At 52.3% G+C, this 24,907-nt stretch overlaps 2 protein-coding genes and 1 long non-coding RNA gene across 4 annotated transcripts; 2 read left to right on the top strand and 1 right to left on the bottom strand.

Annotated features, from left to right (window-relative positions):
• Positions 1-9,532: 9,532 nt before the first annotated feature.
• Positions 9,533-11,631, bottom strand: LOC147597571 (uncharacterized). Its single transcript, XM_086767683.1, has 3 exons — positions 11,535-11,631; positions 10,243-11,111; positions 9,533-9,643 (listed from the first exon to the last, which is right to left on the bottom strand). Exons 1-3 carry the CDS (start codon positions 11,629-11,631, stop codon positions 9,533-9,535), a joined length of 1,077 nt encoding a protein of 358 aa, XP_086623809.1.
• Positions 11,632-17,029: 5,398 nt separating this feature from the next.
• On the top strand, positions 17,030-19,658 carry LOC104476853 (perilipin-3-like). 2 transcript variants are annotated; one of them, XM_086767549.1, is made up of 7 exons: positions 17,030-17,227; positions 17,440-17,635; positions 17,922-18,004; positions 18,085-18,382; positions 18,528-18,718; positions 18,808-18,930; positions 19,008-19,658. In XM_086767549.1, the coding sequence occupies exons 1-7, from the start codon at positions 17,177-17,179 to the stop codon at positions 19,350-19,352; spliced, it is 1,287 nt and encodes a 428-aa protein (XP_086623675.1). In that variant the 5' UTR covers positions 17,030-17,176; the 3' UTR covers positions 19,353-19,658. The 2 variants fall into 2 exon arrangements, with proteins under 2 accessions (XP_086623675.1, XP_086623674.1); XM_086767548.1 differs by having other exon boundaries at positions 19,005-19,658.
• Positions 19,659-21,714: 2,056 nt separating this feature from the next.
• LOC147597570 (uncharacterized) lies at positions 21,715-23,397 on the top strand. The gene is made up of 2 exons (XR_015261173.1): positions 21,715-21,872; positions 23,200-23,397. It is a non-coding gene; the product is annotated as an uncharacterized LOC147597570 (long non-coding RNA).
• Positions 23,398-24,907: the final 1,510 nt, after the last annotated feature.

The raw sequence follows: 24,907 nt of genomic DNA, 5'->3' as shown, positions 1-24,907 counted from the left end.
TCCCTAACCCCCCTTCCCTGTTTTTATGCCTTTTGGTGGGCGGGGGGTGGGGGGGGTGGTGAGGAGGAGAGGAGATAGACATAATTGAAATTAAGTTAAGCCCAAGAAGAGGAAGGGATGGGGCAAGTTATCTTCTTCTCTTTTATATCATCCTGCTTTGGTTTTAATAACAACCAAATAGTTGTCTGCAAGTTCAGCCTGGCCCACAATGTTTTTTTTAAGGATGTCTCCCTGTTCTCATCGCAAGTGCTAAGCCTTTTTTATTATATTATTTCTCCCTATTTAGACAGAGAGTGGGGATAGTGAGAGAGAGACTGCATAGTCAGGTCTTGAGCAGGACTAAAGTACAACATCTCTTGTCTTTGGTATCTCAGTACAACAGCTGTTGACTTTCTAACTACACATAGTAGTAGTGTAGTTTTTTTCCCATACCTGGTCAGGTTCCCAATTTAATAGATGGAGCTACAGCAAACGAGCCAGCACTGTCCTTTCCTTAAGGGCTATTTCCTCCATTCATTACCCCCTGAGATATAAACTTAAGGCAGACCAGAAGACTCCCTGTCATGCCTCTGGCTGCTTTTATCCCTTTTGCCAGCTGGTCCCGCCTCTTTCCCAGGGGATTGTGGGAATGGAGATGGGCGGGGCCTGGGCTACACGAGGCCCAGCCCTGGCTGAGGGAGGTCATGGTGTTCCTGGCTTTCTAGGGGGTGAGTGGTCTGCTTTTTCTTCAATGACTTGCAGCTTTTGAGCTTGCAAAGCTGTTTAAGCAGCTGTGTTTTGACATTTGGAGTGGTAGAGATGTGTGTTTCAGGTAGGACTTCTACAATCAGTCAAGTTTTAGCTGCATGTGTAGTGAAAAGGGCACCTGTATGCAGCTGGATGATTTAAAAAAAAATGTATTGATGTGTTTGTATTAAGTGTTAAATGATAGCTAAATGGCTTAATGATTTTTGTTTTATTTTTAACTCTAGATGCCATGTGTCTTGCTGGAGCTTCCTACTTCATTGAAGATGAGACTGTAGTATCTTTCACCAGTTTTGCTGCAGTCTGTGTGAGTACTTGATATCACACCTTAGTAGGATTGAAAGTGAGATTACCTGCCGGGGGTCAAGGTGAGCATCTTGTATGCACCCATATGTGGAATTTCAAAAAGGAAGAGGGGTGTAAGGCTTAATGTTTTTCAGCGTGTAGGACAGCTTATCACCTTTTCTGGTCATCTCTGTGGGATCACTAAGCTATTGCTCTGCAGGCAGGTGACTTATTTGCCGTTAATGTTTCTACAGATGCAGAGGGTCAAGCCGAGCACTAAAGCACAACGGAGGAGAGGTGAACGATAAGAAGGTGAGTTGGTGTGCAGTAATAGAGCAAACGAGTGCAGTGTGGCTGTAGCATTAAACTGAGATATTACTTTTTTTTTTTCACATTTTAATCTCTGTTTTGATGAGCACTGTGTGAGATGGGCTCCAGAGCAATCTCGGTGAAGGCGAGTTGCAGTCGGAGGGCTGAAGCAGAGGTTATTTTTCAACTGTTGCACTGCCAATGTGGTTTTAAGCAATCTTTGTTCGGGCTTTGCAGACGGTGTGCCAGCCTCAACGAGGCAAGCGGAACCAAGGGATGCTAGGTGGGCGAGCCGTCCGGGTAAAGGATGAGGAGATGGACCTAGATGCCTGTAGACTGGGGTTTCGGGCATTATCTCAGCATGTGTCTGTTCATTTAGGGTTTTTGTAGGTGCCGCCCGCACGCTCTGAGGGGTGGCTATGCCTGTTGTTGAGCTATCTGACAAGGTCAGGCGGTCGAGGGCCGACATTCGAGAGACAAGTTTTACACGGCTGTTACCGAAATCCGGAATAAAACTCCTTAACAGCAATGAGAAGCGAGGAAGCAGGCACTCCTTTATTGCAGCGCTGGGCGCACGGGGGATCGCTCCACCTAGCATGCACAACTGTTTGATTAACAGCGCAGGTTAAATACACACTTGTTATACATATTCACTAGATTTCTGAGAAATATTGTACATAAACATTAACTTTCCGAGACATCATTATAATATTTCCCCACCCACTTGTGCATGCTCAGTCTTTTGAGTCGAGGGTCTTCTGGTGGTCTCGGTGGTCGTCAAAACGCCCCCTCCTCGAATTTGCTGGTCAAACTCCTCCTTGAAATCTCCATCTCTGGTCTTGAGAACAGGTCGCGATGCTCCTTGATTTTCCTGGCTCCAAAATGATGGCTCAGGGCCTATTTCTGCAGTTGGTGTTTGGGACTTACCATTGTATTAAAGATATGCTAGGCTAGCTTCTAACAAATGCGTATTATAAGATCTCTAGGGTCCCACTCCCTTTAGGAACAAACGAATTTTATGAAGATTTAACCTATGTGACTACAGTTCTACAGTTAGCAAGAATCACCTCATACTGATATTTAATTTTCAACGTTTATGTCATGTAATGTCTCCCCCCTTTGAGACTTATTTTATTTTTTAAATGTCTCTTTTACTTATAACTAATCTCCATAATCAGTAAGTCAAAAAGTATTATTAACATTACTACTAAAATTCCGTTGATAGATTTCATTATTTTGGTATGATTTTGTCTAATTCAGTACAGATGAGAGACTGTTAACTTTAAATGACATGTTTCTTTAGAAATCCGTTGTTTCTGTTTTGGAGGCGGTGCTTCTTGTCTCTCAAATAATGAATCCAAGAATCAATATCTTCAAATTTAGGGGCTGCATGGTGTTCGAATCACCTGATATGGTTCTTTCAATTTTTATTGAAGAGATTCTGATTCCCAAGTTTTCAGGTACACATAATCTCCTGGTTAAAAATAGTGAACTGGGGAATCTAAAGAAAGAGGCTCCATGGCAGTTCCATACCCTTTTAAAGCATTCAGAGTTCTTCCAAGGGATATCAAATACAATTCCATTTCATTATCCCCAGGAACAGTCCCATTTTGAACAAGGGTTGGAGTCTGATAAGATTTTCCATACATTAACATATGGACTAATTTTAGTCCTAGATCTGGATTGAATCGTGATTCTCAGAAGTGCTTAAGGAAGAGCATGAGGCCATTTTAAAGATATTTTCTGACAAATTTACTTATCTATTAGATTATAGCCAAAAAGAGTGTGTAAATTCAATTTAATTCCCAGAATTTTGCTCAATATTTGAATAATTTCAGCTACAAAATGAGGACCTCTGTTTGATTACATTCTTTTGGGGATTCTAAACCATGATATTTCTTTTAACAGATTTTTTTTTTTTGCCACTTCTCTTGCCTATCGGTGCGACAGGGAAAAAAAACTTTTGGCCATATCTACTAATACCAATAGATATGTATATCCATTTTGTTGTGGCAATTCCGGAAAATCAATCTGCCAATAATTTTCAGGCAAGTTTCCCGTATATGTGGTTCCTGGGGGTGGTTATTTAATATTTCTAGGGTTATTCTTTAAAGAAATTTCACACTTTTTGTCTAATTCCAAATCAACCTTACTGTAATTTGGGGTTTGTTGTTCAAATTTCATTTCTTTACCTGGTATTATTGTCATGATGCCTTTTTCTGCTCTCTCCTTTGCCTTTTGATTGACTAATTTATTTCCAATATGCACTGGGGAATTCCCAAATTGGTGGGCTTTGCAATGCATTACTGCAACTTCTTTGGGTTTCTGCACCACTTGGAGCAAGTGCAGAATTTCTTCTTGGTGTTTAATGGATGTTCCTTGTTGACGCGGAAGTCACGGACACTGCTGACGACCAATATGATCAAGCAAATGCCACTTTATTACCTAGATAGCTCAGATTATATAGACATAGCAAGTCATTCATTGATTGGTTAGTATGTGCTGTCCGTACTCCTAAAGTCCTAATTTGATTGGTTAAAGATGTATACTGGATATAGTCATGTATTTCTTACTTTGTCTATTGTACCGTTGCTTCTCAGCATGTATACTTGCTTTGTCCATTGTGCTCAGGTCCTGTTCATTTCGATACATTCGCCCATATTCCCATCCGCATAGCTCACTTCGCTACATTTGCATACATTGATACACTTGCTCATATTCCCATCTACTACATGGAGGGCCTACTGCCTGCAGAGGCCTCTGAAACAGTCCCATTGTGTCTGGATTGTTCACTATGTGTCCATTGCTTTCCAAATATCCCACAGTTCCTTGTGCTGTCAGCGTTCCTCTTTCTTTCCACGTGGCTCCATGGGCATGTACTGCTCCAAAAGAACACTTTAAATCAGTCCAGATATTAACTTTTTCTCTTCTGTCCATTTTCGGGCTTTTGTGAGGGCTAGTTATCAATTCCGCCTTTTGTGCTCAGGTGTTCACTGAGAGCGGCTTTGCGTCAATAACAGTTTGTTGTTGTTATTGCATATCCAGCCAATCTTCTTCTGTTTCTCACGAAGCTGCTTCCATCAGTGCATATCTTGAATTCTGGGTTGGGTATATGTTCACTCTTCTGTTACTTCTGCTGGAATAAACTTGTTTGGTCTGTAGGCAGTCATGACTTAGAACTTCTTCTTCTATTGAATTTAAAAAGATGGCAGGATTTATTGTTGTAGTTGTTTTCAATTTGACATCATCTTGTTCCAACAGGACAATGTGATGTTTGAGCATCCTGCTTGGTGATAACCAGTGTCCTCCTTTCTGTTCCAGAACAGAAAGCACCGTATGCGGTACATAAACTGTTCTTGGCTGTCCAGTTGTCAGCTTACGAGCTTCTTAAATCAGGAGGACAGTTGCTGCTACAGCTCGTAGACAACCTGGTCATCCTTGGCTAACATTGTCCAATTGTTTGGAGAAATAACCAACCGGTCTTCTTCATTCTCCATTTTTCTGAGAAAGGATTCTTCTGAGAGCTGAGTGCTGTCTTTCACGAACAAACAGTTCAAAGGGTTTGGTTAAATCGGGCAACCCTGGAGCAGGAGTGGACGTCAGAGCTGCCTTCACATTCTGGAATGCCTTTCGAGCTCCAGGTCCCACACAAGGGGTCCCTCCTTCGATTCCTTTAATCCACAGGTGACACCAGCCAGCCATTCCCAGAAATGTTTGCAGCTCCTTAGCTCCTTTTGGCTCCGGCATTTGGCAAATTGCCTCTTTTCTCTCATTTCCAAGTTGTCTTTGTCCCTGTGTGATTTCAAATCCCAAATGCATGACAGTCTCTTTTCCAATCTGTGCTTTCTTCTTGGAAAATCTGTTATCACTTTGGCCCAAGAAATTTAGCAGGTTAGTAGTCAAGTTGAAATATTCTTCTCTGGTTTCTGTGGCTATTAAAATGTCATCTACATATTGCAACACCAGTCTTTCAGGATAAATTATTTTGCATGTTTCTAATTCCTTAGCCAATTGATTTCCAAGGATCGTTGGGCTATTTTTAAATCCTTGAGGTAGCACTGCCCAGCTGAGCTGAGTCTTCTGCCCAGTTGTGGGATTTTCCAGTTCAAAGGCAAAATATGCCTGACTATTTTTGTCAAGGGGAATACAGAAAAAGGCATCCTTCAAGTCCAATACTGTGAACCACTTGTGATTTTCTTTTAAAGCTGTCAACAAGGTATATGGGTTTGCCACTAAGGGGTGAATATCTTGGACTAATTTATTGCTGTTAAAATCTTGTTCTAACCTATATTCCTCACTTTTTGGCTTTTTTCACAGGTAAAATGGGAGTATTGAATTCTGGTTCACATTCAACTAATAATCGATATTTTTTTTTTTTAAATTTCAATTATTTTCTCAAGGCCTCTTCTAGCTTCTAATTTTAAAGGGTACTGGTTTTGTCTTACCGGTTTGGTGCTTTCCATTAGAAGAATCTTTACCGGTTCTGCTGCTTTTGAATGTCCGGGAACTTCGCCAGCCCACACCAAAGGGTTACCGCATTGTCCACTTCTTGAGGGATTTCATATGGCTCTGAAGTTGTCTGTAACACAAAAATTCTTGACTCTGTGGCTTTTGATTAGGGTATATTTAATTGCATTTCACAGTTTTAAAAATTAACTTTTGCTTGCAATTTGCTCAATAAATCTCTCCCCAGTAAGGCAACAGGACACTCTGGTATATATAAAAATTGGCCAGTTCCCATTGCTTACCCAGCTTAAAGTTAAGGATTGAAAGAAAAATTTCTGTTCAGCTTTCCCTGTGGCACCAATTTTGTCTATGTGCTTTTTACTCAATTTTCTTCTACAAGTACTTAAACCTCCAGTATCAAAATAGAAAATCCATGGTTTGGGTCCCCAGCTGGATTGTAACCAGGGGTTCTGCTGGGGAATTCTCCCCCAGTCCTCTTTGCACCTCTGACACAGGCATCTGCTGTGCTGCCAGTTTTTTGTTTCTTTTTCAGAATAAGGACATTCATTTTTCCAGTGCCACCATGCTTCACACTTTGCACACTGATTTTCCCAATCTCTCTCCTATTGCGGTTATTTTATCCATTCCTCTACCACACCCCGACCTCATCCCCGGTTTGTTCCCCTACCACTTGTCGAAGTGCGGGGCAGGGCTCAAGCCGCTCCTTGGTCTGTCTGGTCTTGTCGGCTTCCAGTTCTCCCTGCAGTAGGACTGAATCCCTCATCATCCAACTGCCCCGCTCTACAGCTCCCACCAGCGGTTCGGTGTTCTGGCCCCTTTTTCTACTGTTTCATTTGTTAAACCTGCATCAACACTTAGAGACAACACGTGAGTTTAACACGTGAGTTTAACACGTGAGTTTAACACGTGAGTTTATGTCTTCCTCTTCAGTTCCACAATTTAAACACCACTTTTTATGCTACAAGCCAAACAAGATCTTTTCAACCTTTTTTCATTTTTTTTTTTTTTTTTTTTTTTTTTTTTTCCTCTAATGCCAAAGCCATCAGATCCTTGGGGACATATCCGCAATCTTTCTGCCACTCGGGGTGATTTCTCAAAGCAAAGAACAAATCAACATTGGGGACCACATCTCACTTTCTTTCCCTTCTACAAGATAACATCAACTGTAAAATATTGTATCAATTTTTCCTAGTCATTGGGTCTCCCCTTATATCCTCCCAATATTTAAGAACACATCCCACTAGAGACTTCATTAATGTTTCCCCTCCCATTGAGGTAGACATAGAAGTTATGTGTTTTCCCGTATTTTACAAAGGAGTTTTTGGTACCATAAAGACAATAATACTGTTCTACAGACAAATTCAATCCCATCACCAAGAAAAGTTTAAAACCTCAAATGCAATACTGTATATTATTCAAGTCCCGTACACCACAACACATGCATACAGACTTAAAAAAAACCAAAACAAAAAAACGCACTGAAGCAACAATTACCAGCTTGTAAATCACTTCTAAAACACGCTGGGGCCCCTTTCCAAGCTGCGTACAAACCTTACCAATACTTCCCATGCTCTTACTCTTAAACAATTTAGACTAAATGCCAAATACCAGATAAATGCAAATGACAATTGTCCCATATATAAAAACCAAACCAATGCAAATGACAATTGTCCCAAATACGCAAATGTCCAACCCAGCAATAGCTTTCGCTTATGACTTACGGGCAGACGCCTAGGCTTCCAGAACAGACGGGTACCCTCTGAGCGCCAGCTCTGCGAAGCTTTCGCCGCGCCTTACGGGCAGGCTATCCAGAGCAGACAGATTTCAAAGAAGAAGTGCCTTACCCTTTTCTCCAGGGAACGTTGCGAGGAGCTTTGTGAGTCGAGAGCGATGGGTCTCCCCAAGAATCCCTCGGTGCCGGCCGGAGTTTGATCAACACTCAATCTCATCAAGTCTCACTCGCAAGGTCCCATCTGGGTCGCCAAAGCTGTTACCGAAATCCGGAATAAAACTCCTTAACAGCAATGAGAAGTGAGGAAGCAGGCACTCCTTTATTGCAGCGCTGGGCGCACGGGGGATCGCTCCACCTAGCGTGCGCACCCATTTGATCAACAGCACGGGTTAAATACACATTAATTATACATATTCATTAAATTCCAAGAAATAATATGCATAAACATAAATTTTCTGAGAAACCATTACATCATTTCCCCACCCACTCGCGCATGCCCAGTCTTTTGAGTCAAGGGTCTTTTAGTGGTCTCGGTGGTCGTCAAAACGCCCCCTCCTCGAATTCGCTGGTCAAACTCCTCCTTGAAATCTCCATCTCTGGTCTTGAGAACAGGTCGCGATGCTCCTTGATTTTCCTGGCTCCAAAATGATGGCTCAGGGCCTATTTCTGCAGGTGGTGTTTGGGGGTGTTTGGGACTTACCATTGTATTAAAGATATGCTAGGCTAGCTTCTAACAAATGCGTATTATAAGATCTCTAGGGTCCCACTCCCTTTAGGAACAAACGAATTTTATGAAGATTTAACCTATGTGACTACAGTTCTACAGTTAGCAAGAATCACCTCATACTGATATTTAATTTTCAACATTTATGTCATGTAACACGGCTACCCGGCATAGTGTTTCTCCTTCACGTCGCAGATTCCGTGCGGGCGGCCCGCAGAGCTGCACCCATGCTGGAAGCGAGCTGGGTGGCGGACAGGCAGAGGGTGGGGTAGGAGCTTTCTCGCAAGTGCCACGTTAACTTTGTGTCTGTAATCTTAGGTGCAATGAGGAAGGATGGCCACAAGGTCCGAGTCTGGAATTGCTCACCGCGCAGGTGAGCGGCAGATGGCGGTTTGTCTGAGCTGGGACATGTCGTCAGTAACATCTATGTTCTCCAAGGTGACGCGGACTCACACCTGTTTCTGAAGGTTCATGCTGGCTTTATCTTATGCAGGTGACGAAGAGGGACCCGGCAACGAAGGAATAATTCATCAGAGCCACCGCAGGGTTTTCTTGTTGAGGATGCAGTCGGACCCCCGGCCCTGTGAAAGCTAAGCGGAGGAACGGGTGTCGGAGAGGGGTGCAGGGTGGGAGGAGAAGAGGTTAGCAATGACAGAAAGGGGTTTTGGAGAATACAGGTGGGTAGAGGGGGTGTTTGAGGAGAGACTGCATTGGGGAGGTAAATGAGGCTACTTATTCCTCAGGATAATACTTGCCTGGGCAGGGCAGTTCCAGCCCGTGTCTGTTGTTTTGTCCCTCGTGTGGTTTGTCTTTTGTGTATTTGACCTTCCTTGGGCGTCAATGCATTTTTATTTTTGCTTAAGGAGCATAGCGGGAGCCATCCCGAGGGTCTTTGACGCCGGTACTCACCGGCACGGTCCCGATCGGGCCCTTCTTTTACGGTGTCGCAAGCTTCGGGCGCCGGTCGTTCTCGCGTCTCGGAAGATTAGGGACGGTCCTCTTTGACGGCATCATTCTTGGCAGCGGCTCTGCTCTCTAGCCGTCGATTCTTCAGAGCAGGATTGCTTCCTTGCTTCCTGATGTTTTTAGGTCTAGAATCCAGGCTTGTTGCACAACTGTATTCTCTGTTCGTAGAGTAAGGTCCTGTCCCTGGCCCTGACGTTCTACTCTGGCGGTGCTGGAGAGCGTCCTCTCGTAGCCATCTCGGTCTCGCCGGTCATCTTCCTCTCCGAGGAATTTTTCCATCCAGATGTCGTTTTTCCATCTGGGCGTCATCTTTCCAGCTGTGATACTTCTCTTGATTCAGCCTTGTAGTTTACAGCGTGCTGTGTGTTGTCAGTCTGAGGATGTGGGTGTTTGGCTCGGATCTGCCCTGCCTGGAGCTGTAGAGTGGAGAGTAAGGTCTCCAATGAACATAGCGATACGCCTTGAGGATTGAGGCAAAGGTTGTGCGGTAACGTGTGTTGACGCGGAAGTAACGGACACTGCTGACAACCAATATGATCAAGCAAATGCCGATTTATTGTTGATACATCCCGGTTAATATAGCCCTTCTAATTCCGTATCATGCGCAAGCTCTCTACTAATTGGTTAACTATATCATGCACGCGCTCCTAGCTAAAGTATGATTTGTTAAGTCTCTATGTTCACGCGCATGGCTCTCTCCACCTGCACCCTGCTTCACGTTCAGCCCCCAGTCGCGTATGCCAGCTGTTTTCCTTCTTCTCAAGGTTGCTTCGTTTACTTTCTCACAGGGAGCTTCATTACTTTCTCACAGACGGCCTCATTATTTTCTCACAGGTGGCTTCAGTATTTTTCTTACAGGCAGCTTCAGTACTTTCTCACAAGCGGCCTTATCGATGTCCTTGAGGCCTGCTACTCAAAAACACAACAATTCAATTCGGTCTGGATTGTTCACTAAGTGCCCCTGGCTCTCCAGGTATCCAACAAATCCCCCTTTTTGTTTTTGAACAATCCAGACCCCAGTCATCATACGTTCCATAACTTTCACAAAGCATTTTAAAATACACCCCAATATCATTAGTGCCAACAGCAAAGCCACTAATATTACCAGCCCATGTACTATCAAATCTTTTAGCCAACCTGTGACTCCCAAAGATTTCAGCCAGTCCGAAAGTCCATTTTCCACTTGTATTGCGTGCATGTTCCGGCGTAACTCTGCCAACTGATAGTGTATTGATTTAGAGTGATCAGAAATATTCATGCAACACATACCTTCAAAATCTTCACATCCATGTCCATGCGCTAATAACAAAAAATCAACGGCTGCCCGATTCTGCAAAATAGCATGACGCATACTATCCATGTCTTCTAACAATCCCGATAACATGCTAGAGGTTAAATTCATTTGCTTTTGTGCCCAACAAGCTAATCTATTTAAGCTAGCTAAAGCTTTTGCAGATGCCACCCAAGGAACAAATATAGATAATGCTATCCGCTCAGCTGTACCCAACAGGGTTAAATTGCCGTCACAGTTGGGAGCTAATACTTTTAGTGATCTCCTTGCTCGAGTACGATTTCGCAATACTTTCATAGATGGAGCAAACATTATCAGTTTTCCAAAATAACACGGTCCTCCTATAGCCCCTTTTGGCACTCCCGACCAGGCCCGATCCCCACAAATTAAGAAGTATCCCAGGGGTATGGCCTTGGCCGTGTCATTCACCCAAAGAGGCATCTTTGAACCTTTGATTTCTGCTCCCACTGCTCCATTACAATAATCTCCTGAGCTGTTTTGATAAGTATACACAGGTTTTCCTTGGGTGTCAGTCATTTTACTAGTTACATCAGTCCATTGGTTCCTGTTCCATGCTGTATTTACCCCCTTTTCTGTAAAAAGGGGACCTCCCAGCATAAAACAAGACCCTGAACCATTTAAGGATCCCATTAGATGTAACTCTTGTGGATCTCAAGGCAAACTGTGATTTAAATGCCTAATCACCAATGCTGCAGCTATTCCAATTTGATTGCTATTCCCAGAACAACACACCGGTCTCTGTCCAGGGCGGAGGCTGGCGCACTCCATCTTTGCGTGGCATGTTTGATTCACCACAGTCTCATTCAAAACAGTGTGATTATTGACCCATCCTTTCCAGTCATCCGGATTCCAATAGGGAGTACCAATCAGACACGTACAAAAAGGATCAGCAGGAGTAGCCATTGACACACAAAACGATGATTGGTTTGTAATGTTGGCAAATGTCAGCCACACGTTTGGTCTGGGGTCAATACGATGTAAGTCTGCAGTCTCACCGACACACCCAGTTACCAGCATCAGGAGGATGATGATGATGCATCCTGCTGTCCCAGGTCTTCCTTCCAAGGTTTCACCCATCGACTTGGAACCCATCGTGGTCCTTCGTCTTGTCAAAACACAAACATAACCTCGACCGGTCATTTTCACTTCTGCTGGACCTCTCCATTCCCCAGTTTTTCTTACAGGCAGCTTCAGTACTTTCTTACAAGTGGCCTTATCGATGTCCTTGAGGCCTGCTACTCAAAAACAAAACAATTCCATTCGGTCTGGATTGTTCACTAAGTGCCCCTGGCTCTCCAGGTATCCAACAAACGTGAAGTTCAGCAGGTTGTTTGCAGCAGGCGAGGACAGCGAGTCCAATAACTTGCGGGTGCCAGGGGATGACCGGTGGCGTGCGGGAGGGGCAGCTGGAGCGCTAGTGGTGAAGATGGAACCTTGAAGTTGTGAGGGCTTTTATGCGCAGGGCTCGATGTGTGGTTTCTTAATGTCTTTTAATGGCAGCCTGCAGTTGGGTTCTAGATGGCAATTCTAAATTTACAATAAGATGTCTTAACATTTGTTAAGGTATTGCTGTGTGTGCAGTTGAATCATCTGATGTTGTTTCTACAGGTGCAGAGGGCAGAGCCACGCACCGAAGGGAGACGGAGGAGCGCGGAGCGGTAAGAAGGGGAGCAGTTGCACGGTATCGGAGGGAACGGGCGATGAGTGACTACAGGCCTAAACTGAGGTATCGCTATTTTTATTTTTAATCTGCGGGTCTGTGGAGACGAGTACTATGAGCGACGGGCACTGGACCGGACTCGGGCGAGGGGAGCGGCGACCCTTGGGCCAAGGTAGCGGTTATTTTTAAGGTGTCAAGCGGCTGGTGGTATTTTAATCAGACCACGTTGTTTGGAGTTTGCAGGTGCTGTGCCTGCCTCGAGGTGACCATAGCGAGTGATGGATCCTAGGCGGGTGAGGTGTTGAGGTAAAGGAGCAGGAGACGGGCCTGGGTGCTGGCAGACTGAGATCTCGGGCAGTGTCTCAGCGTGTGTCTTTCTGCTCGTGGTTTGTTTTTGTTTTGGTTTCTGGGTTTTTTTTGTGTTTTTTTTTTTTTTTGTAGGTACCACTCAGAGCGACAGTGCCCTGTACCGAAGAGCAACGTGAGAAGGTGAGGAGGTTGCGGGCCAAGACGTAAGAGTCTGTTTTAACACAGTGACTCAGCGTGATGTTTCTCCTCGGTGTCGCAGGTTGTGTGCGGGCCACCTGCGGAGCAGCGTGAGTGTTTGAGGTGAGCTGCCCCGTGGTGGAGAGGAGGAGGGTGGGGCCGGTGATTTCTTCTAATAGCAACGATAATCTCGTGTCTCTCACTATCTCAGGTGCCTCAGTTGAAGGACAGCCACAGCGTTTGACTGTGGAATGGGCCATGGAGCGCGTGAGCGGTATACATCGCTTTGTCTGTGGTGGGGCTCCTTGTAGGAAACACTCGTGTCTATGGATGCAGCGCTGTTTTGTGAGGATCGGTGTCTGCTTGTCTTTTTGCAGATGACTAAGAGCGTCCCAGCCACCGCAGGCGTAATACAGCGGAACAACCGCGGTTTTTTTCATCGTTGATGGATTCAGACTCCCGGCCCTCTGAAAGTTAAGTTTGGGCACGGGCGCTCGAAAGGGGCAGGAGAAGGGAGGGGTCCAGGCTAGCGATTTCAGGAAGGGATTTTAATAGTAGCGTGGAGCGGAAGGCCTGTCCAGGAACGGTCCCTTTCAGCAGGTAAAGGGGGTGGGTTACCATTCTGCAAGATGATAGTGTGCCGAGCAGGGCAGTTCCAGCCACCGTCGGTCGTCGTTCTGTTTGCGCGGTCCATCTTTCGCATTCTAGACATTCCTCGGATCTCGGCATTCTCCTTTCACTCGAGGCGTACGGCGGACGCCTCGGGCACCAGCCTTTGGGTCCCAAACGTGGGTTCTCGTCGGCACGGTCCCGATAGGGCCCTTCTTTTATGGCGTAACGATGTTTGGGTGCGGATTGTTCTCACCTGTCAGAAGTCGGCAGATGATCCTCTCTTCTGGCGTTGTTCTTGGCTGTGTGAGCGGCTCTGCTCTCCAGCAGTTCTTTTTCAGGGACTGGGACTTCTTCCCTGCATCCTGAGGTTCTCTAGATGTCGAAGCCAGGCTTCTCGCACATATGTCTCCTCAGATCGGGGAGTAAAGTCTTGTCCCGGGCCACGACGCTTTGTTCTTTCTCTGACAGAGTACCTCGCGTCATTGCTGTCTTGTACCCTCAGGTCTTAGTCATCTTCCGTCTTGGCGTCATCCTTTGGGCCAAGAGCGTTTCTTGTTATTTGAGGCGTATAGTTCGGCATTCTGGCTAGCGTCTGCGTGTGTGTTTGTGCGTGTTTGGCTCGGAGCTGCCGCGCTTGGACCCATAGAGCGAGGGTGAGGTGGAGTAGCGATAATGGTCTGCGATGAACACGGCTATACACCCGGGTGGCGGAAGCAAAGGTGGTATAGTTCTGTGGCAATGAGCAGGCGTGGGAAGAGCCGCTTTTGTAGCCTTTTGCAGGTGGCGATGGGATGACCGGAGCCGCCTGGGAGGGGCAGCCTCAGTCGGAGTGGAGCAGACGGGATCTCGAAGGTGTGAAGGTTTGTAGGGACAGAGTCTAATATTTGATTTCTGTAGGCCTTGTAATGGCAGCCTGCGGTTGGGTCGTAGGGCGGGGATATTGTTAAATTTGAAAAAAGACTTTTTTGAATCTGCTAAGGTATCGCTCTGCATGCGGTCGACTAGGTTCACGTTTCTACAGATGCAGCGGGCTGAGCTGCGCACCGAGGGGCGGTGGAGGAGAGGCGAGCGTTTAAGATGCCAGGTGAGCCTGCGGTATTAGATGCGACGAGCGATGAGCGGGTATAGGACTGAACTGAGGTATTGCTTTTTTTCCTTTTAATTGCAAGGGCGGTAGAGCAGACTCAGGCGAGGTGAGAGGCGACCGGTGCGTCGAAGCAGAGGTTATTATTTTCAGGTGTTGTGTAGGGATTGAAATATTTAGTAATCTTCAGTTTTGGTTTGCAGATGCCGTACCAGCTCGAACATTGGAACCGGAACAGACGGATCTTAGGCGGGCAGGTCCCTCGGGTAAAGGGGACGGAGTCGGGCATAGTCGCAGCCGACCGAGCGTTTGGGCAATATGTCAGCGTGTGTCTTTGTGTTTGGGTTTCTCGTAGGTCTCCTTTGCAGGCTTTGAGGGAGGGCGGTCCACCCTGAGGAGCGGATTCGGAAGGTGAGGAGGTCAGGAGCCAGGTTGTTGTTTACCAGCCATGTTTTATGTGGTGACTCAGCATAGCGTTTTTACTTTGTGTCGCAGGTTCTGCGCGGGCCCTGTGCAGAGCCACACGAGCATCTGAGGCGAGCCGGGTGACGGCCTGGAGGTGGGTGGGGTCGGTTATTTATCACGAGTCTAATAGTAATTTTGTCTCTCGCTACCTTAGGTGCCACAGCGAAGGATAGCTGCGGTGTTTGACTCTGGCATTGGCACCGACCGGGTGAGCAGATCAAACTGTTTCGTCAGAGGTGGGGCGTGCCATGGGAAATGTCTGTGTCGATCCACGTGAGGCTGCGTAACGGTGCTGTTGTGTTAGGGTCGTTAGGGGTTAGGGTCGTTAGGGGTAGCGACCATTAGGGTTAGGGTTTTGGGCGGTTAGGGTTTTGGGCCGGGGTTAGGGTTTTGGGCCGGGGTTAGGGCTAGGGGCCGGGGTTTTGGGCCGGGGTTAGGGCTAGGGGCCGGGGTTTTGGGCCGGGGTTAGGGCTAGGGGCCGGGGTTTTGGGCTAGGGGCCTGGGTTTTGAGCCGGGGTTAGGGCTAGGGGCTGGGGTTTTGCGCCGGGGTTAGGGCTAGGGGCCGGGGTTTTGGGCTAGGGGCTGGGGTTTTGCGCCGGGGTTAGGGCTAGGGGCCGGGGTTTTGGGCTAGGGGCCTGGGTTTTGAGCCAGGGTTAGGGCTAGGGGCCGGGGTTTTGGGCCGGCGTTAGGGCTAGGGGCCGGGGTTAGGGCTAGGGGCCGGGGTTTTGGGCCGGGGTTAGGGCTAGGGGCCGCGGTTAGGGCTAGGGGCCGGGGTTTTGGGCCGGGGTTAGGGCTGGGGGCCGGGGTTAGGGCTAGGGGCCGGGGTTAGGGCTGGGGGCCGGGGTTAGGGCTGGGGGCCGGGGTTAGGGCTGGGGGCCGGGGTTTTGGGCCGGGGTTAGGGCTAGGGGCCGGGGTTAGGGCTAGGGGCCGGGGTTTTGGGCCGGGGTTAGGGCTAGGGGCCGCGGTTAGGGCTAGGGGCCGGGGTTTTGGGCCGGGGTTAGGGCTGGGGGCCGGGGTTAGGGCTAGGGGCCGGGGTTAGGGCTGGGGGCCGGGGTTAGGGCTGGGGGCCGGGGTTAGGGCTGGGGGCCGGGGTTAGGGCTGGGGGCCGGGGTTAGGGCTAGGGGCCGGGGTTTTGGGCCGGGGTTAGGGCTAGGGGCCAGGGTTAGGGCTAGGGGCCGGGGTTTTGGGCCGGCGTTAGGGCTAGGGGCCGGGGTTAGGGCTAGGGGCCAGCGTTAGGGCTAGGGGCCGGGGTTTTGGGCCGGGGTTAGGGCTAGGGGCCGGGGTTTTGGGCCGGGGTTAGGGCTAGGGGCCGGGGTTAGGGCTAGGGGCTGGGGTTTTGGGCCGGGGTTAGGGCTAGGGGCCGCGGTTAGGGCTAGGGGCCGGGGTTTTGGGCCGGGGTTAGGGCTGGGGGCCGGGGTTAGGGCTAGGGGCCGGGGTTAGGGCTAGGGGCCGGGGTTTTGGGCCGGGGTTAGGGCTAGGGGCCGGGGTTTTGGGCCGGGGTTAGGGCTAGGGGCCGGGGTTAGGGCTAGGGGCCGGGGTTTTGGGCCGGGGTTAGGGCTAGGGGCCGCGGTTAGGGCTAGGGGCCGGGGTTAGGGCTAGGGGCCGGGGTTAGGGCTAGGAACCAGGGGTTTGGGCCGGGGTTAGGGCTAGGGGCCGGGGTTAGGGCTAGGGGCTGGGGTTTTGGGCCGGGGTTAGGGCTAGGGGCCGGGGTTTTGGGCCGGGGTTAGGGCTAGGGGCCGGGGTTAGGGCTAGGGGCCATGGTTAGGGCTAGGGGCCGGGGTTAGGGCTAGGGGCCGGGGTTAGGGCTAGGGGCTGGGGTTAGGGCTAGGGGCTGGGGTTAGGGCTAGGGGCCGGGGTTTTGGGCCGGGGTTAGGGCTAGGGGCCGGGGTTAGGGCTAGGGGCCGGGGTTAGGGGCCGGGGTTAGGGCTAGGGGCCGGGGCTGGGGGGATCCGGTCCCTGGGCAGGGGATCCGGTTCCGGGGGTGGTCCCGGCCGCCGGGGGGGTCGCTGCAGCCCCGCCCCCTCCCCGCTCCCCCGCCCCCGGCTGGGCGGGTCCCGGTCACGTGCGCCGGGGGCCGGGCTCCGGGGCGATAAAGGGCAGGGGGGGTGGGCGGGGAGCGGGGCGTCCGGTCCGATCGCCAGCGGTGAGCACGGTCCTTACGTCCCCCGCCCTCCCCGCCCCCCCCCCCCCGCCGCCCCGCCCTAGGGGGACACCAACCGCGTGGGGGTCGCCCCGGCCTGGGGAGGGGGTAACTCGGAGTTCCCCCATCCTGGGGGGCGTTGGGGGTGGGGTCTGACCCCCCCGCCCCCTCGTTTCTGCCCCCCTCAGCCATGGCCAGCAGTGAGCCTGGGACGGCGCAGCCCAAAACGGAGGAGCAGCAGGTCAGTGGGGGCGAGGGGGGGGGTTGGACGTGGGGGGGTCCGTGCTTGGGGTTATCCCACCCTTAGAGACTCCTCAGTACCCCAAAGCCATCCTCAGGGGGCTGGGGACACGCAGTGCCCCCCGTCCCCTATGAGATTTGGGGGTTCCATCACCCCCCTCTGCCCCCCAACTCATCCTGACCCCCTTAACACGCCCCCTGTCCCCCCCCCAGAGCATCGGGACGCGGGTGGCCAGCCTGCCCCTGGTCAGCTCTGCCTACGACATGGTCTCCACCGCCTACGCCACCACCAAGGAGAGCCACCCCTACGTCAAGTCCGTCTGCGACGCCGCCGAAAAGGGGGTGAAGACGCTGACGGCGGCGGCGGTCAGCGGGGCCCAGCCCATCCTCACCAAACTGGAGCCGCAGAGTGAGTGGGGCTGGGGCAAGGGTGGGGGGCCTGGCACCCCATGGGCTTTGGGGTGCCCAAAAAGTGGCCCTAGCAGAGCCCCCGCAAGGCAGTGGGGTAGGAAGAAGCTGTTTTCTCATCTCGAGGTTCCACCACCACCAAACACACCCGCAAAGGGCTGGGTGGGCTGGAGGAGAAGCTGGGGGGGAAGCACCCCATGTATTTTGGAGGATGCCAAAAAGTGGCCCTAGCAGAGCCCCTGCAAGGCAGCGGGGGGTTAAAAACCATCGATTTTCCCCGTCTCCAGTTTCCACCGCCAACGAATACGCCTGCAAGGGGCTGGATAAGCTGGAGGAGAAGCTGCCCATCCTGCAGCAGCCCACGGAGAAGGTAGTAGGGTGGGGTGGGCAAACACCAACAGCGTCCCCCAACAGTGCCACTTAACAGAGGATTGTTCACCCCCCAACCAGCTCCTCTCGGACACCAAGCAGCTGGTGACCTTCACGGTGACAGGGGCCAAGGATGTCCTGACCAGCACCGTGGCCGGGGCCAAGGACGTGGTGACCAGCGGGGTGACGGGCGTGATGGACATGACCAAAGGGGCTGTGCAGGGCAGTGTGGAGCTCACCAAGTTGGCGGTGAGCAGCGGCGTCGGCACTGTCATGGGCTCGACCGTGGGCCAGATGGTGGTGAGCGGGATGGGGTCCGTGCTGGAGAAGTCAGAGGAGCTGGTCGACCATTACCTGCCCATGACAGATGAGGAGCTGGGTAAGGAGCTGATCGCGACCCCCTGGAGATGTGCCGTGGGCCGGGGGTCCCCTTGGAGAGGGGCGGGGAGAGCCTGGGCAGGGCCGTGCTGGCTCTACGTGGGGCTGGAGGTGGTGGGGCCACCTCAGCAGCTCCTCTCTCGCAGCCAAGCTGGCCACGGCTGTGGAGGGCTTCGAGACGGAGCAGCAGAAGCAGCAGCAGAGCTACTTCGTGCGTTTGGGCTCCCTCTCGACCAAACTGCGGCACCGAGCCCTCCAGCACTCGCTGGGCAAGCTGCAGAGCGCCCACCGCAGCAGCCAGGACGTGCTGGCCCAGCTCCAGTGCACCCTCGACCTGGTAGGACCCATCCCAGTGTCCTCCCCCTCCCCGATGCCACCCCGCAACTGTGGCAGGCCACACACGCCAGGCTCTGCCTCTCGTCCCAGGCGGAGCACCTCAAGCAGGGCATGGACCAGAAGTTGCAGGGAGGGCAGGAGAAGCTGCAGCAGATGTGGCTGGAGTGGAGCAAGAAGCAACCGGGTGGTGGCAAGGACCTGGTGCCACCAGAGGTTGGTGGAGGGCGAGGAGGGGTGGGCTCTTTGGGGTCAGCCGGTGTCCCCTTCACCACCCCTTTGTCCCCCAGCAGCCGGTGGAGTCGGGCACGCTGGCCCTGCTGCAGGGCTTGACACAACAACTCCAGAGCTCCTGCCAGCCCTTGGTCTCCAGCCTCCAAGGTCTCCCCGCCAGCATCCAGGAGACGGCAGGGCAGGTCCGGCACAACGTCGAGGAGCTACGGGCAGCCCTCGCCTCCGCCGCCTCCCTCCAGGACGTGACGGGCAGCGTGCTGGCCCAAGCCCGTGCCCATGCCACCAAAGCTCGCCAGCTGATGGATGAGCTGGTGGAGCACGTGGCCTTCAACACCCCCTTGACCTGGCTGGTGGGACCCTTCACCCCCTCAGGCCAACAGCTGGTGGACCTGGAGATGAAGTAGCATCCTCTGGGGTGGGGCGACATCGGTGTCCCCCTGCTCAAGCCTCACTAGGAGCATCTACTAACTCCTGCCCGGCCCACCTTGCCCCTAACCTTAGTGCCTGCTTGTATGAGGGACCTCTCCTGCCCGCCCCAAATGCAGCTCAGTCACTTGTCACCCGTCCCGGCGACGTGCAGTAACGTGCCTTGGTTTCCCCAAGTGCCTCCTGGGGTCCCCACGTGTCCCCTCATCCTCGGTGCCTTCAAGCCCCTGGTCTGGTGGGGTCAGGGGTGGCTCGTGAAGCAATAAATTCTGGACAGTTTTGCACCGGACTGAGGCTTTTCTGGGGGGGTGGTGGTGGGTGGTGTCGGGGTCCTTGCGGCTGCGTGTCCGTGTACAGGCTCAAGGGGAGCGATGACGTCAGAGGGGCTGGGGGTTGCAGCAGCGTCGCTGGAGGGGACAGCCGGGTGCTGAGCCCTTGGGACATCGTCCTCTTCCCTCTCGCCCCCACGGCTGAGGGTGCGTGAAGAGGGGCTCTGGAGGAACGGCTCCCACATGGCCAAAGTCCTGGGGACCCCCACATCCTGGGCCCCCCATCCACCCCGCAGCCGGGGTGGGAGGCCAGGAGCAGGCGGTGGGAGCCGGATGCCCCCAGCCCCAGGGCGCAGGGTGCAGCACTCTGCCCCCCGCTTGCAGGCAGAGCTGTCCAGGCCCCTGCAGATGAGGATCCCCGCAGCGGGTGGGTGCTGCTCCCTGCCTCCTACTCCTCTCAGCCCCTCTGTCCTCTTGCCTGCTGTCTGCATCCCGCTGCCCCGCTTCCCATTTGTCTCTTTTTGGCTCTGTCCTCCTGTCTGTATTTTTTTTTTTTTTTTCTCTCCAGCTCTCTGACCTGCTCCCCTCTTCCCCTCTTTTCTCTCTGTCATTCTTGGACATGAACTGGAACTCTCTCTCTGCAATCTTGTCTCCTGTTCCCTGTCCCTCTCTGCTTACATCCCACTGTCCCGGTCCCCATCCCTCGCTATCCCTCTGAGCGTGTCCTTGACCGTGTTTTTTCTTTCCCCATCTCTGTCCAGCTCCATTTCTGTAGTGTTTTTTTTTTTTCTCCCTTCCCTCTCTTGGTTACTCTGCTTTTATTCCCATTCCTACTTTTTTTCCTCTTTCTCCCCCTGTCCTGCTCTGTGCCCACCCCCCCCACTCCCCTAGCATCCTGCTGTGTGTTACCCATCTTTCTCCCTGTTGATTTCTTTCTTTCTCCCCATCCCTCTCGGTTTCCTTCTGCCCATCTGATGTGTCCCACCCCCACTTACACGTCCTGGTCGCTGTTTCCTCTCATTTTCCTCCTCTTGCTCCTTTTCTTTCTCTGCCTCTACCCTGCTGCCCATCGCTGCTGTTTCCTCTTACCTCTCTGTCCCGCTCCTTGTCCCTGTCAGTCTTTCACTTTGTTCTGCCTCTGTTTTTTGGGGGGTTTCTCCATTTCTGTCCTTTTCCCTGTACCTTTTTTTTCTCTCTGGTCCTCAGCTCTTGTCCCTCATCTTATTTTTCTATCTGCCTTCCCTCTCTTTTTCTCTGGACCGTCTGTGCTGTTCCCTTTTTTCTTTCCTTTCTCCAACTCTTTGTCTTACCTGTCCCTCTCTGACTGTCTCTCTCCTCCTGTCCTGCTCCTTGGCCCGATTACCTCACCTCTGTTCTGCTTTGAGTCCTTTTTTTTCCTCAGGCACTGGCTTGCTGTTGTTCTCTCACTCGTTTGCTCTCTCTCTCAGCATTCTGCTCCCCGTTCCTCTCTCTTTTCCAGTATCCCATTTTCTGGCTCCCCATGCCTCACCAGTTGTCTGTATCCCTCTGTCCTTCCTCCTGTCTCTCCTTGTCCCTCTGGCCTGCTACCTCTCACAGGTTGGTTTTTTTTTTTTCTCTTTTTCTTTCTCCATCTCTCTGCCTCGGTCCTGCAACTCTCCTCCTCTCTCTGTTTCTAATGTTTTATTTATTTATTTTTCTCTCTCTGCCCTGATTGCTGTCCCTTTTCCCTGGTGCTCTCTGTCCTCCATCCTCCCGCTAACCTTTTGTCCACATGTGTCCACACCACTCCTGTCCCATCATTCCTCGCTGCGTCCCCGTCTGGCTCGCTGTCCCATTGTCCCCTCTGTCTACCTCCCTGGCCTTTTTTCTCATCGTGCGGTCCATCACTGGTTTTCTTTTCTCCTTCTCTTTCTCCTGATCTCTCTGTCTCTTTTTTTTTTTTTCTTCCCCCCCCTCAATCCCTCCAACTTGTTACCATCTTTTTTTTCCTCTCTCCCTCCTTCTTTATTCGTCTTGTTCAGTTTCTCTCCCGTTCCATCTGTCCCGCTCCCCACTCGTAACTGTCTCTCTCTTTTCCTCCTGTCCACGTGAGCGAGGCTGCGTGTCTCATAAGAGCCGCGAGGCATCCATGTATCCTCTTAGGTGGAGGGGCAGCCAAGCGACCGGAGTTAGGAAGAGAAAGGGAGAAGGCGACAGAAGCGTCTGAACTGTCTGATTTTCCTCACGGTGCTGAGAGTGAGAGCTGCGGTGAGTCCCAGGCCCTCAGGGCTCTGTCACCCCTCTTCTGTGTCCTGGGGTGTCCCTGCTCCTCCGCTGGCCCACTCCTTCCCATCCTGCCATGATTTATTTTTTTTTTCCTTTCCCTCTGTACCTCTGTTCTCCATCTTGCTCTGAGCAGCTCCCTGTCCCCATCTTTTAGATCCTCCCTCTCTCTGCCCTGTAGCTCGTGGCTATTTTTTCCTGGTCCAGCTCCTGGACACTATTTTTCTACGGCCTTTTGGTATTTTTGCTGTCTCTCGCTCCCTGTCCCTCTTTTCAAGGTCTTTCTTCCCGGCCCTGTGGCACGTGACGATTCTGTTTCTGTCTCTGTCTCTATCCTGCTCCCTGCCCCTTGTTTTGAATTTGCCCCTCTCTGTCCTGTTGCCCGTTGGTGCATTTTCCTTTCTCCATCTCCCTCGGTCCTGTTGCTTACCTGTTTTTTCTAAGCCTTCCCTCTCTGCCCTGTAGCCCATCACTATATTTTTATTTCACTGTCTCAGTTCATTGCTTCTTTCCTTTCTGCCTCCCTCTCTGTCCATCTCGCTGTCCCCATTTTTAAACTCTCCTCTGAGCAGTAGCCTGCTGCAGGTTGGTTTTTTTTCTTTTTTTTCTTTTTTTTCTTTTTTTTTCCTTTCTCTGTCTGTCTCTGTCCAAGCCCTTGTCCCTAGTTTTGAATTCCTCACTCTCTCTGGAGGCCTGTCAGGACTTTTCCCCTTCTTAGTCTCTCTCTCTCCAGCTCCCTGCCCCTGTTTTTGAATTCCTCCCTGTCTGCCCTGTTACTCATTACCATTTTTGTTTTCTCAATCTCTCTTGGTGCAGATCCTGATTCCTTTTTTTTTTTTTTTAATTTTATTTTTTCCCCTTTTTATCCGTCTTTCCCTCTGGCTCTCTCTCCCAGTTTCTAAATTCTTCCCTCTCTGCCCTCTAGCACGCAGCGATGCAGTTTGTTTTGTGGTGTTCCCCCGTGAGCCCCTCTCCTCCATCCTTTGCTGTCCTGCCTCCCTGTCCCTGTTTCATCCCTCCAGCTCTGCCCTGTCCCTGTTATGTTTTTGTCTTTCTCCATTTCTTCTAGACTGGCATCCTGCCACTGCTCTTTACCTCCTCGCTGTTGTGATACTGAGGTTTTTCCTGCGCCTTCATCCTGCTCCCCATCCTTCTTGGTTGGTCTCTGTCCTGCTCCCTCTCCCTCCTTCTGCTCCCTCTCTCCCTGCTGCTGCTTTGCCCACCTCTGTTGGGCTTCCTGTCCCCGTCCTTCGCTGTCCCATTCCCTGCCACCCCCCCCGTCCTGCTGGCTGCCACTTCTCTTCTCTTCTAGCATCCCGCTCTGCGTTTTTGGCAGCATCCCCCTCGGCCCGGCGCTCCAGGAACCAGCAGACCGGCTGTCCGGTTCCCCGTCGAGCAGGGGGCCGGGAACGACCGCCGAGGTGTCCCGGGGCAGCGGAGGGGCCCTGAGCTCCGGAGCAGACTCGCTCCTGCGTGACTGAATAAACACTCGCTGTCTCCTTCACCCTCATCTCTGCGTTTGTGCTGCCTTTGCCCGGGGCCAGGGGCTGGGAGGAGCCCGGGGGGGGGGACGGGGACGAGGGGACGCGCTGCAGGGGTCGGGCCATGGCCCCCCAGGTCCCGCCGGGCTCCAGCTGCGGGCTGGGGCTGGAGGAGCGCCGGGGGCGGGCGGTGACGGTGATGGCGGCGGCCCCGGCCTGCAAAGGGCGGGGTGCTGGTGGCGGGGCTGGGGCTACCCTGCACCGGGTGGCCGCGGAGGGGCCGGGCGGGTCCCGGGGAAAGCCCCGAGGAGCACAGCAGTGCCTGCGGGGGGGGCGGCCGGGCCGGCGGGGTCCGTGCGGTGGGCTGCGCCGTAACGTAGCCGGTGGCAGCGGCTGTCTGGAGCCGGAGCCGGGCGGCAGGAACGGCCCGGAGCCGCGCAGGGGATCCCCGGGCCGCGCTCGGCGCAGGGGGCGCGGTGTGCCCGCAGGGAAGGCTGCCTCCCGCGGCATGCTGGGAGCTGTAGTCCTGGGGAAAGAGGCTTCCCGTTGGCCATTATGGCTCCCCGGAGCATGCCGGGAGGTGTAGTCCTTCGGCACTCGGCTGCCGGGCGGCCACGCCGTGCTGGCCAGCGCATGCCGGGAAGTGTAGTTCTGGCAGACTCGGCTGCCGGAGTCCCTGCTGCCGCCCGCGCAGTGCGGCACCACCGGTAGTTTCGCTGCCGGTTCCGCGGGGTTTCTGCGGGCTGCCGGCCGCCCGACGAGCGATGGATCATAGAATCATAGAATGCTGCGGCGCTCGCCCGCGCTCCCTGCTGCCGCCTGGCGAACCGACCCCGGTACTGCAGCTGGGCGGTAACCGGTGTGCTGGTCAATGGCGGAGCTGGTGGGTAGGTTTTATTTTTTGGGTTTTGGTGTTTTTTGTTTTTTTTTTTGCAGGTGGTGATGAGGAGCTGAACAAGCGCAGCACCATCTTAGCTAGCGTGGGGTTGTTCTTTTGAGGATGGAGTCAGATTTCTGGCCGTTTGAGAGCTCAGTTGAAGGACCACGACCACGGAGAGGGTATGAACGTGACGGAGCGAAGAGGGCTGCCTGCGAAGTCTCTCGGGACGGCGAAGGGAGGAGTTGTTAGTGCCAGGGTGTGCTGGGCAAGAGCTGCAGCCTGTGCTGTGCTGTCTTTTACGCAGTCTCTACGCTGGATAATGTTTGTGGGCCCGTAGACACGCTGGCAAGGGCCGGTGAGGAGCAGCAAGAGCAGCACTTCTGGTGTGGGAGCAGTCATCCAACATTCTTTAGTTTTAGGAATTTTTTTCCTGTGGACAGCCGGGCAGAGGTGATGGTAAATGCTGGAGCCATCTACGCAGGTGGTGCTGCCGTGATGGGCCACCCAGGTTGTACCACATCATGAGACACCTTGCCAAAAAAAAAAATAAGGAACACCTAACACAGCAGCACTGGAGCATTTGGTGGGGACCCAGAAGGGTCGTAACGTTCCTGTCCTCACCTAGATGGGGAAGGATGGATTTACTTCGGGGAGGCTCC

Source organism: Chlamydotis macqueenii, chromosome 26 (assembly GCF_036417535.1).
Source record: "Chlamydotis macqueenii isolate bChlMac1 chromosome 26, bChlMac1.mat, whole genome shotgun sequence".
In the NCBI taxonomy this organism is placed as follows: domain Eukaryota; kingdom Metazoa; phylum Chordata; class Aves; order Otidiformes; family Otididae; genus Chlamydotis; species Chlamydotis macqueenii.
The sequence above is the reverse complement of the archived record's forward strand: the minus strand, read 5'-3'. Positions and strand labels throughout refer to the sequence as shown.

What these genes read in the sequence shown, in the direction of transcription:
- LOC147597571 (XM_086767683.1), bottom strand. Translation starts at nt 11,631, where the DNA reads ATGGGTTCCAAGTCGATGGGTGAAACCTTGGAAGGAAGACCTGGGACA. An exon ending in GCTGGTAACTGGGTGTGTCG is followed by an intron (nt 11,112 to 11,534) that starts GTGAGACTGCAG and finishes CCCTTTTTACAG; the next exon opens with AAAAGGGGGTAAATACAGCA. An exon ending in TGGAACGTATGATGACTGGG is followed by an intron (nt 9,644 to 10,242) that starts GTCTGGATTGTT and finishes TCCACTCTACAG; the next exon opens with CTCCAGGCAGGGCAGATCCG.
- LOC104476853 (XM_086767548.1), top strand. Translation starts at nt 17,177, where the DNA reads ATGGCCAGCAGTGAGCCTGGGACGGCGCAGCCCAAAACGGAGGAGCAG. An exon ending in CACCAAACTGGAGCCGCAGA is followed by an intron (nt 17,636 to 17,921) that starts GTGAGTGGGGCT and finishes CCCCGTCTCCAG; the next exon opens with TTTCCACCGCCAACGAATAC. An exon ending in TGCAGCAGCCCACGGAGAAG is followed by an intron (nt 18,005 to 18,084) that starts GTAGTAGGGTGG and finishes CCCCCCAACCAG; the next exon opens with CTCCTCTCGGACACCAAGCA.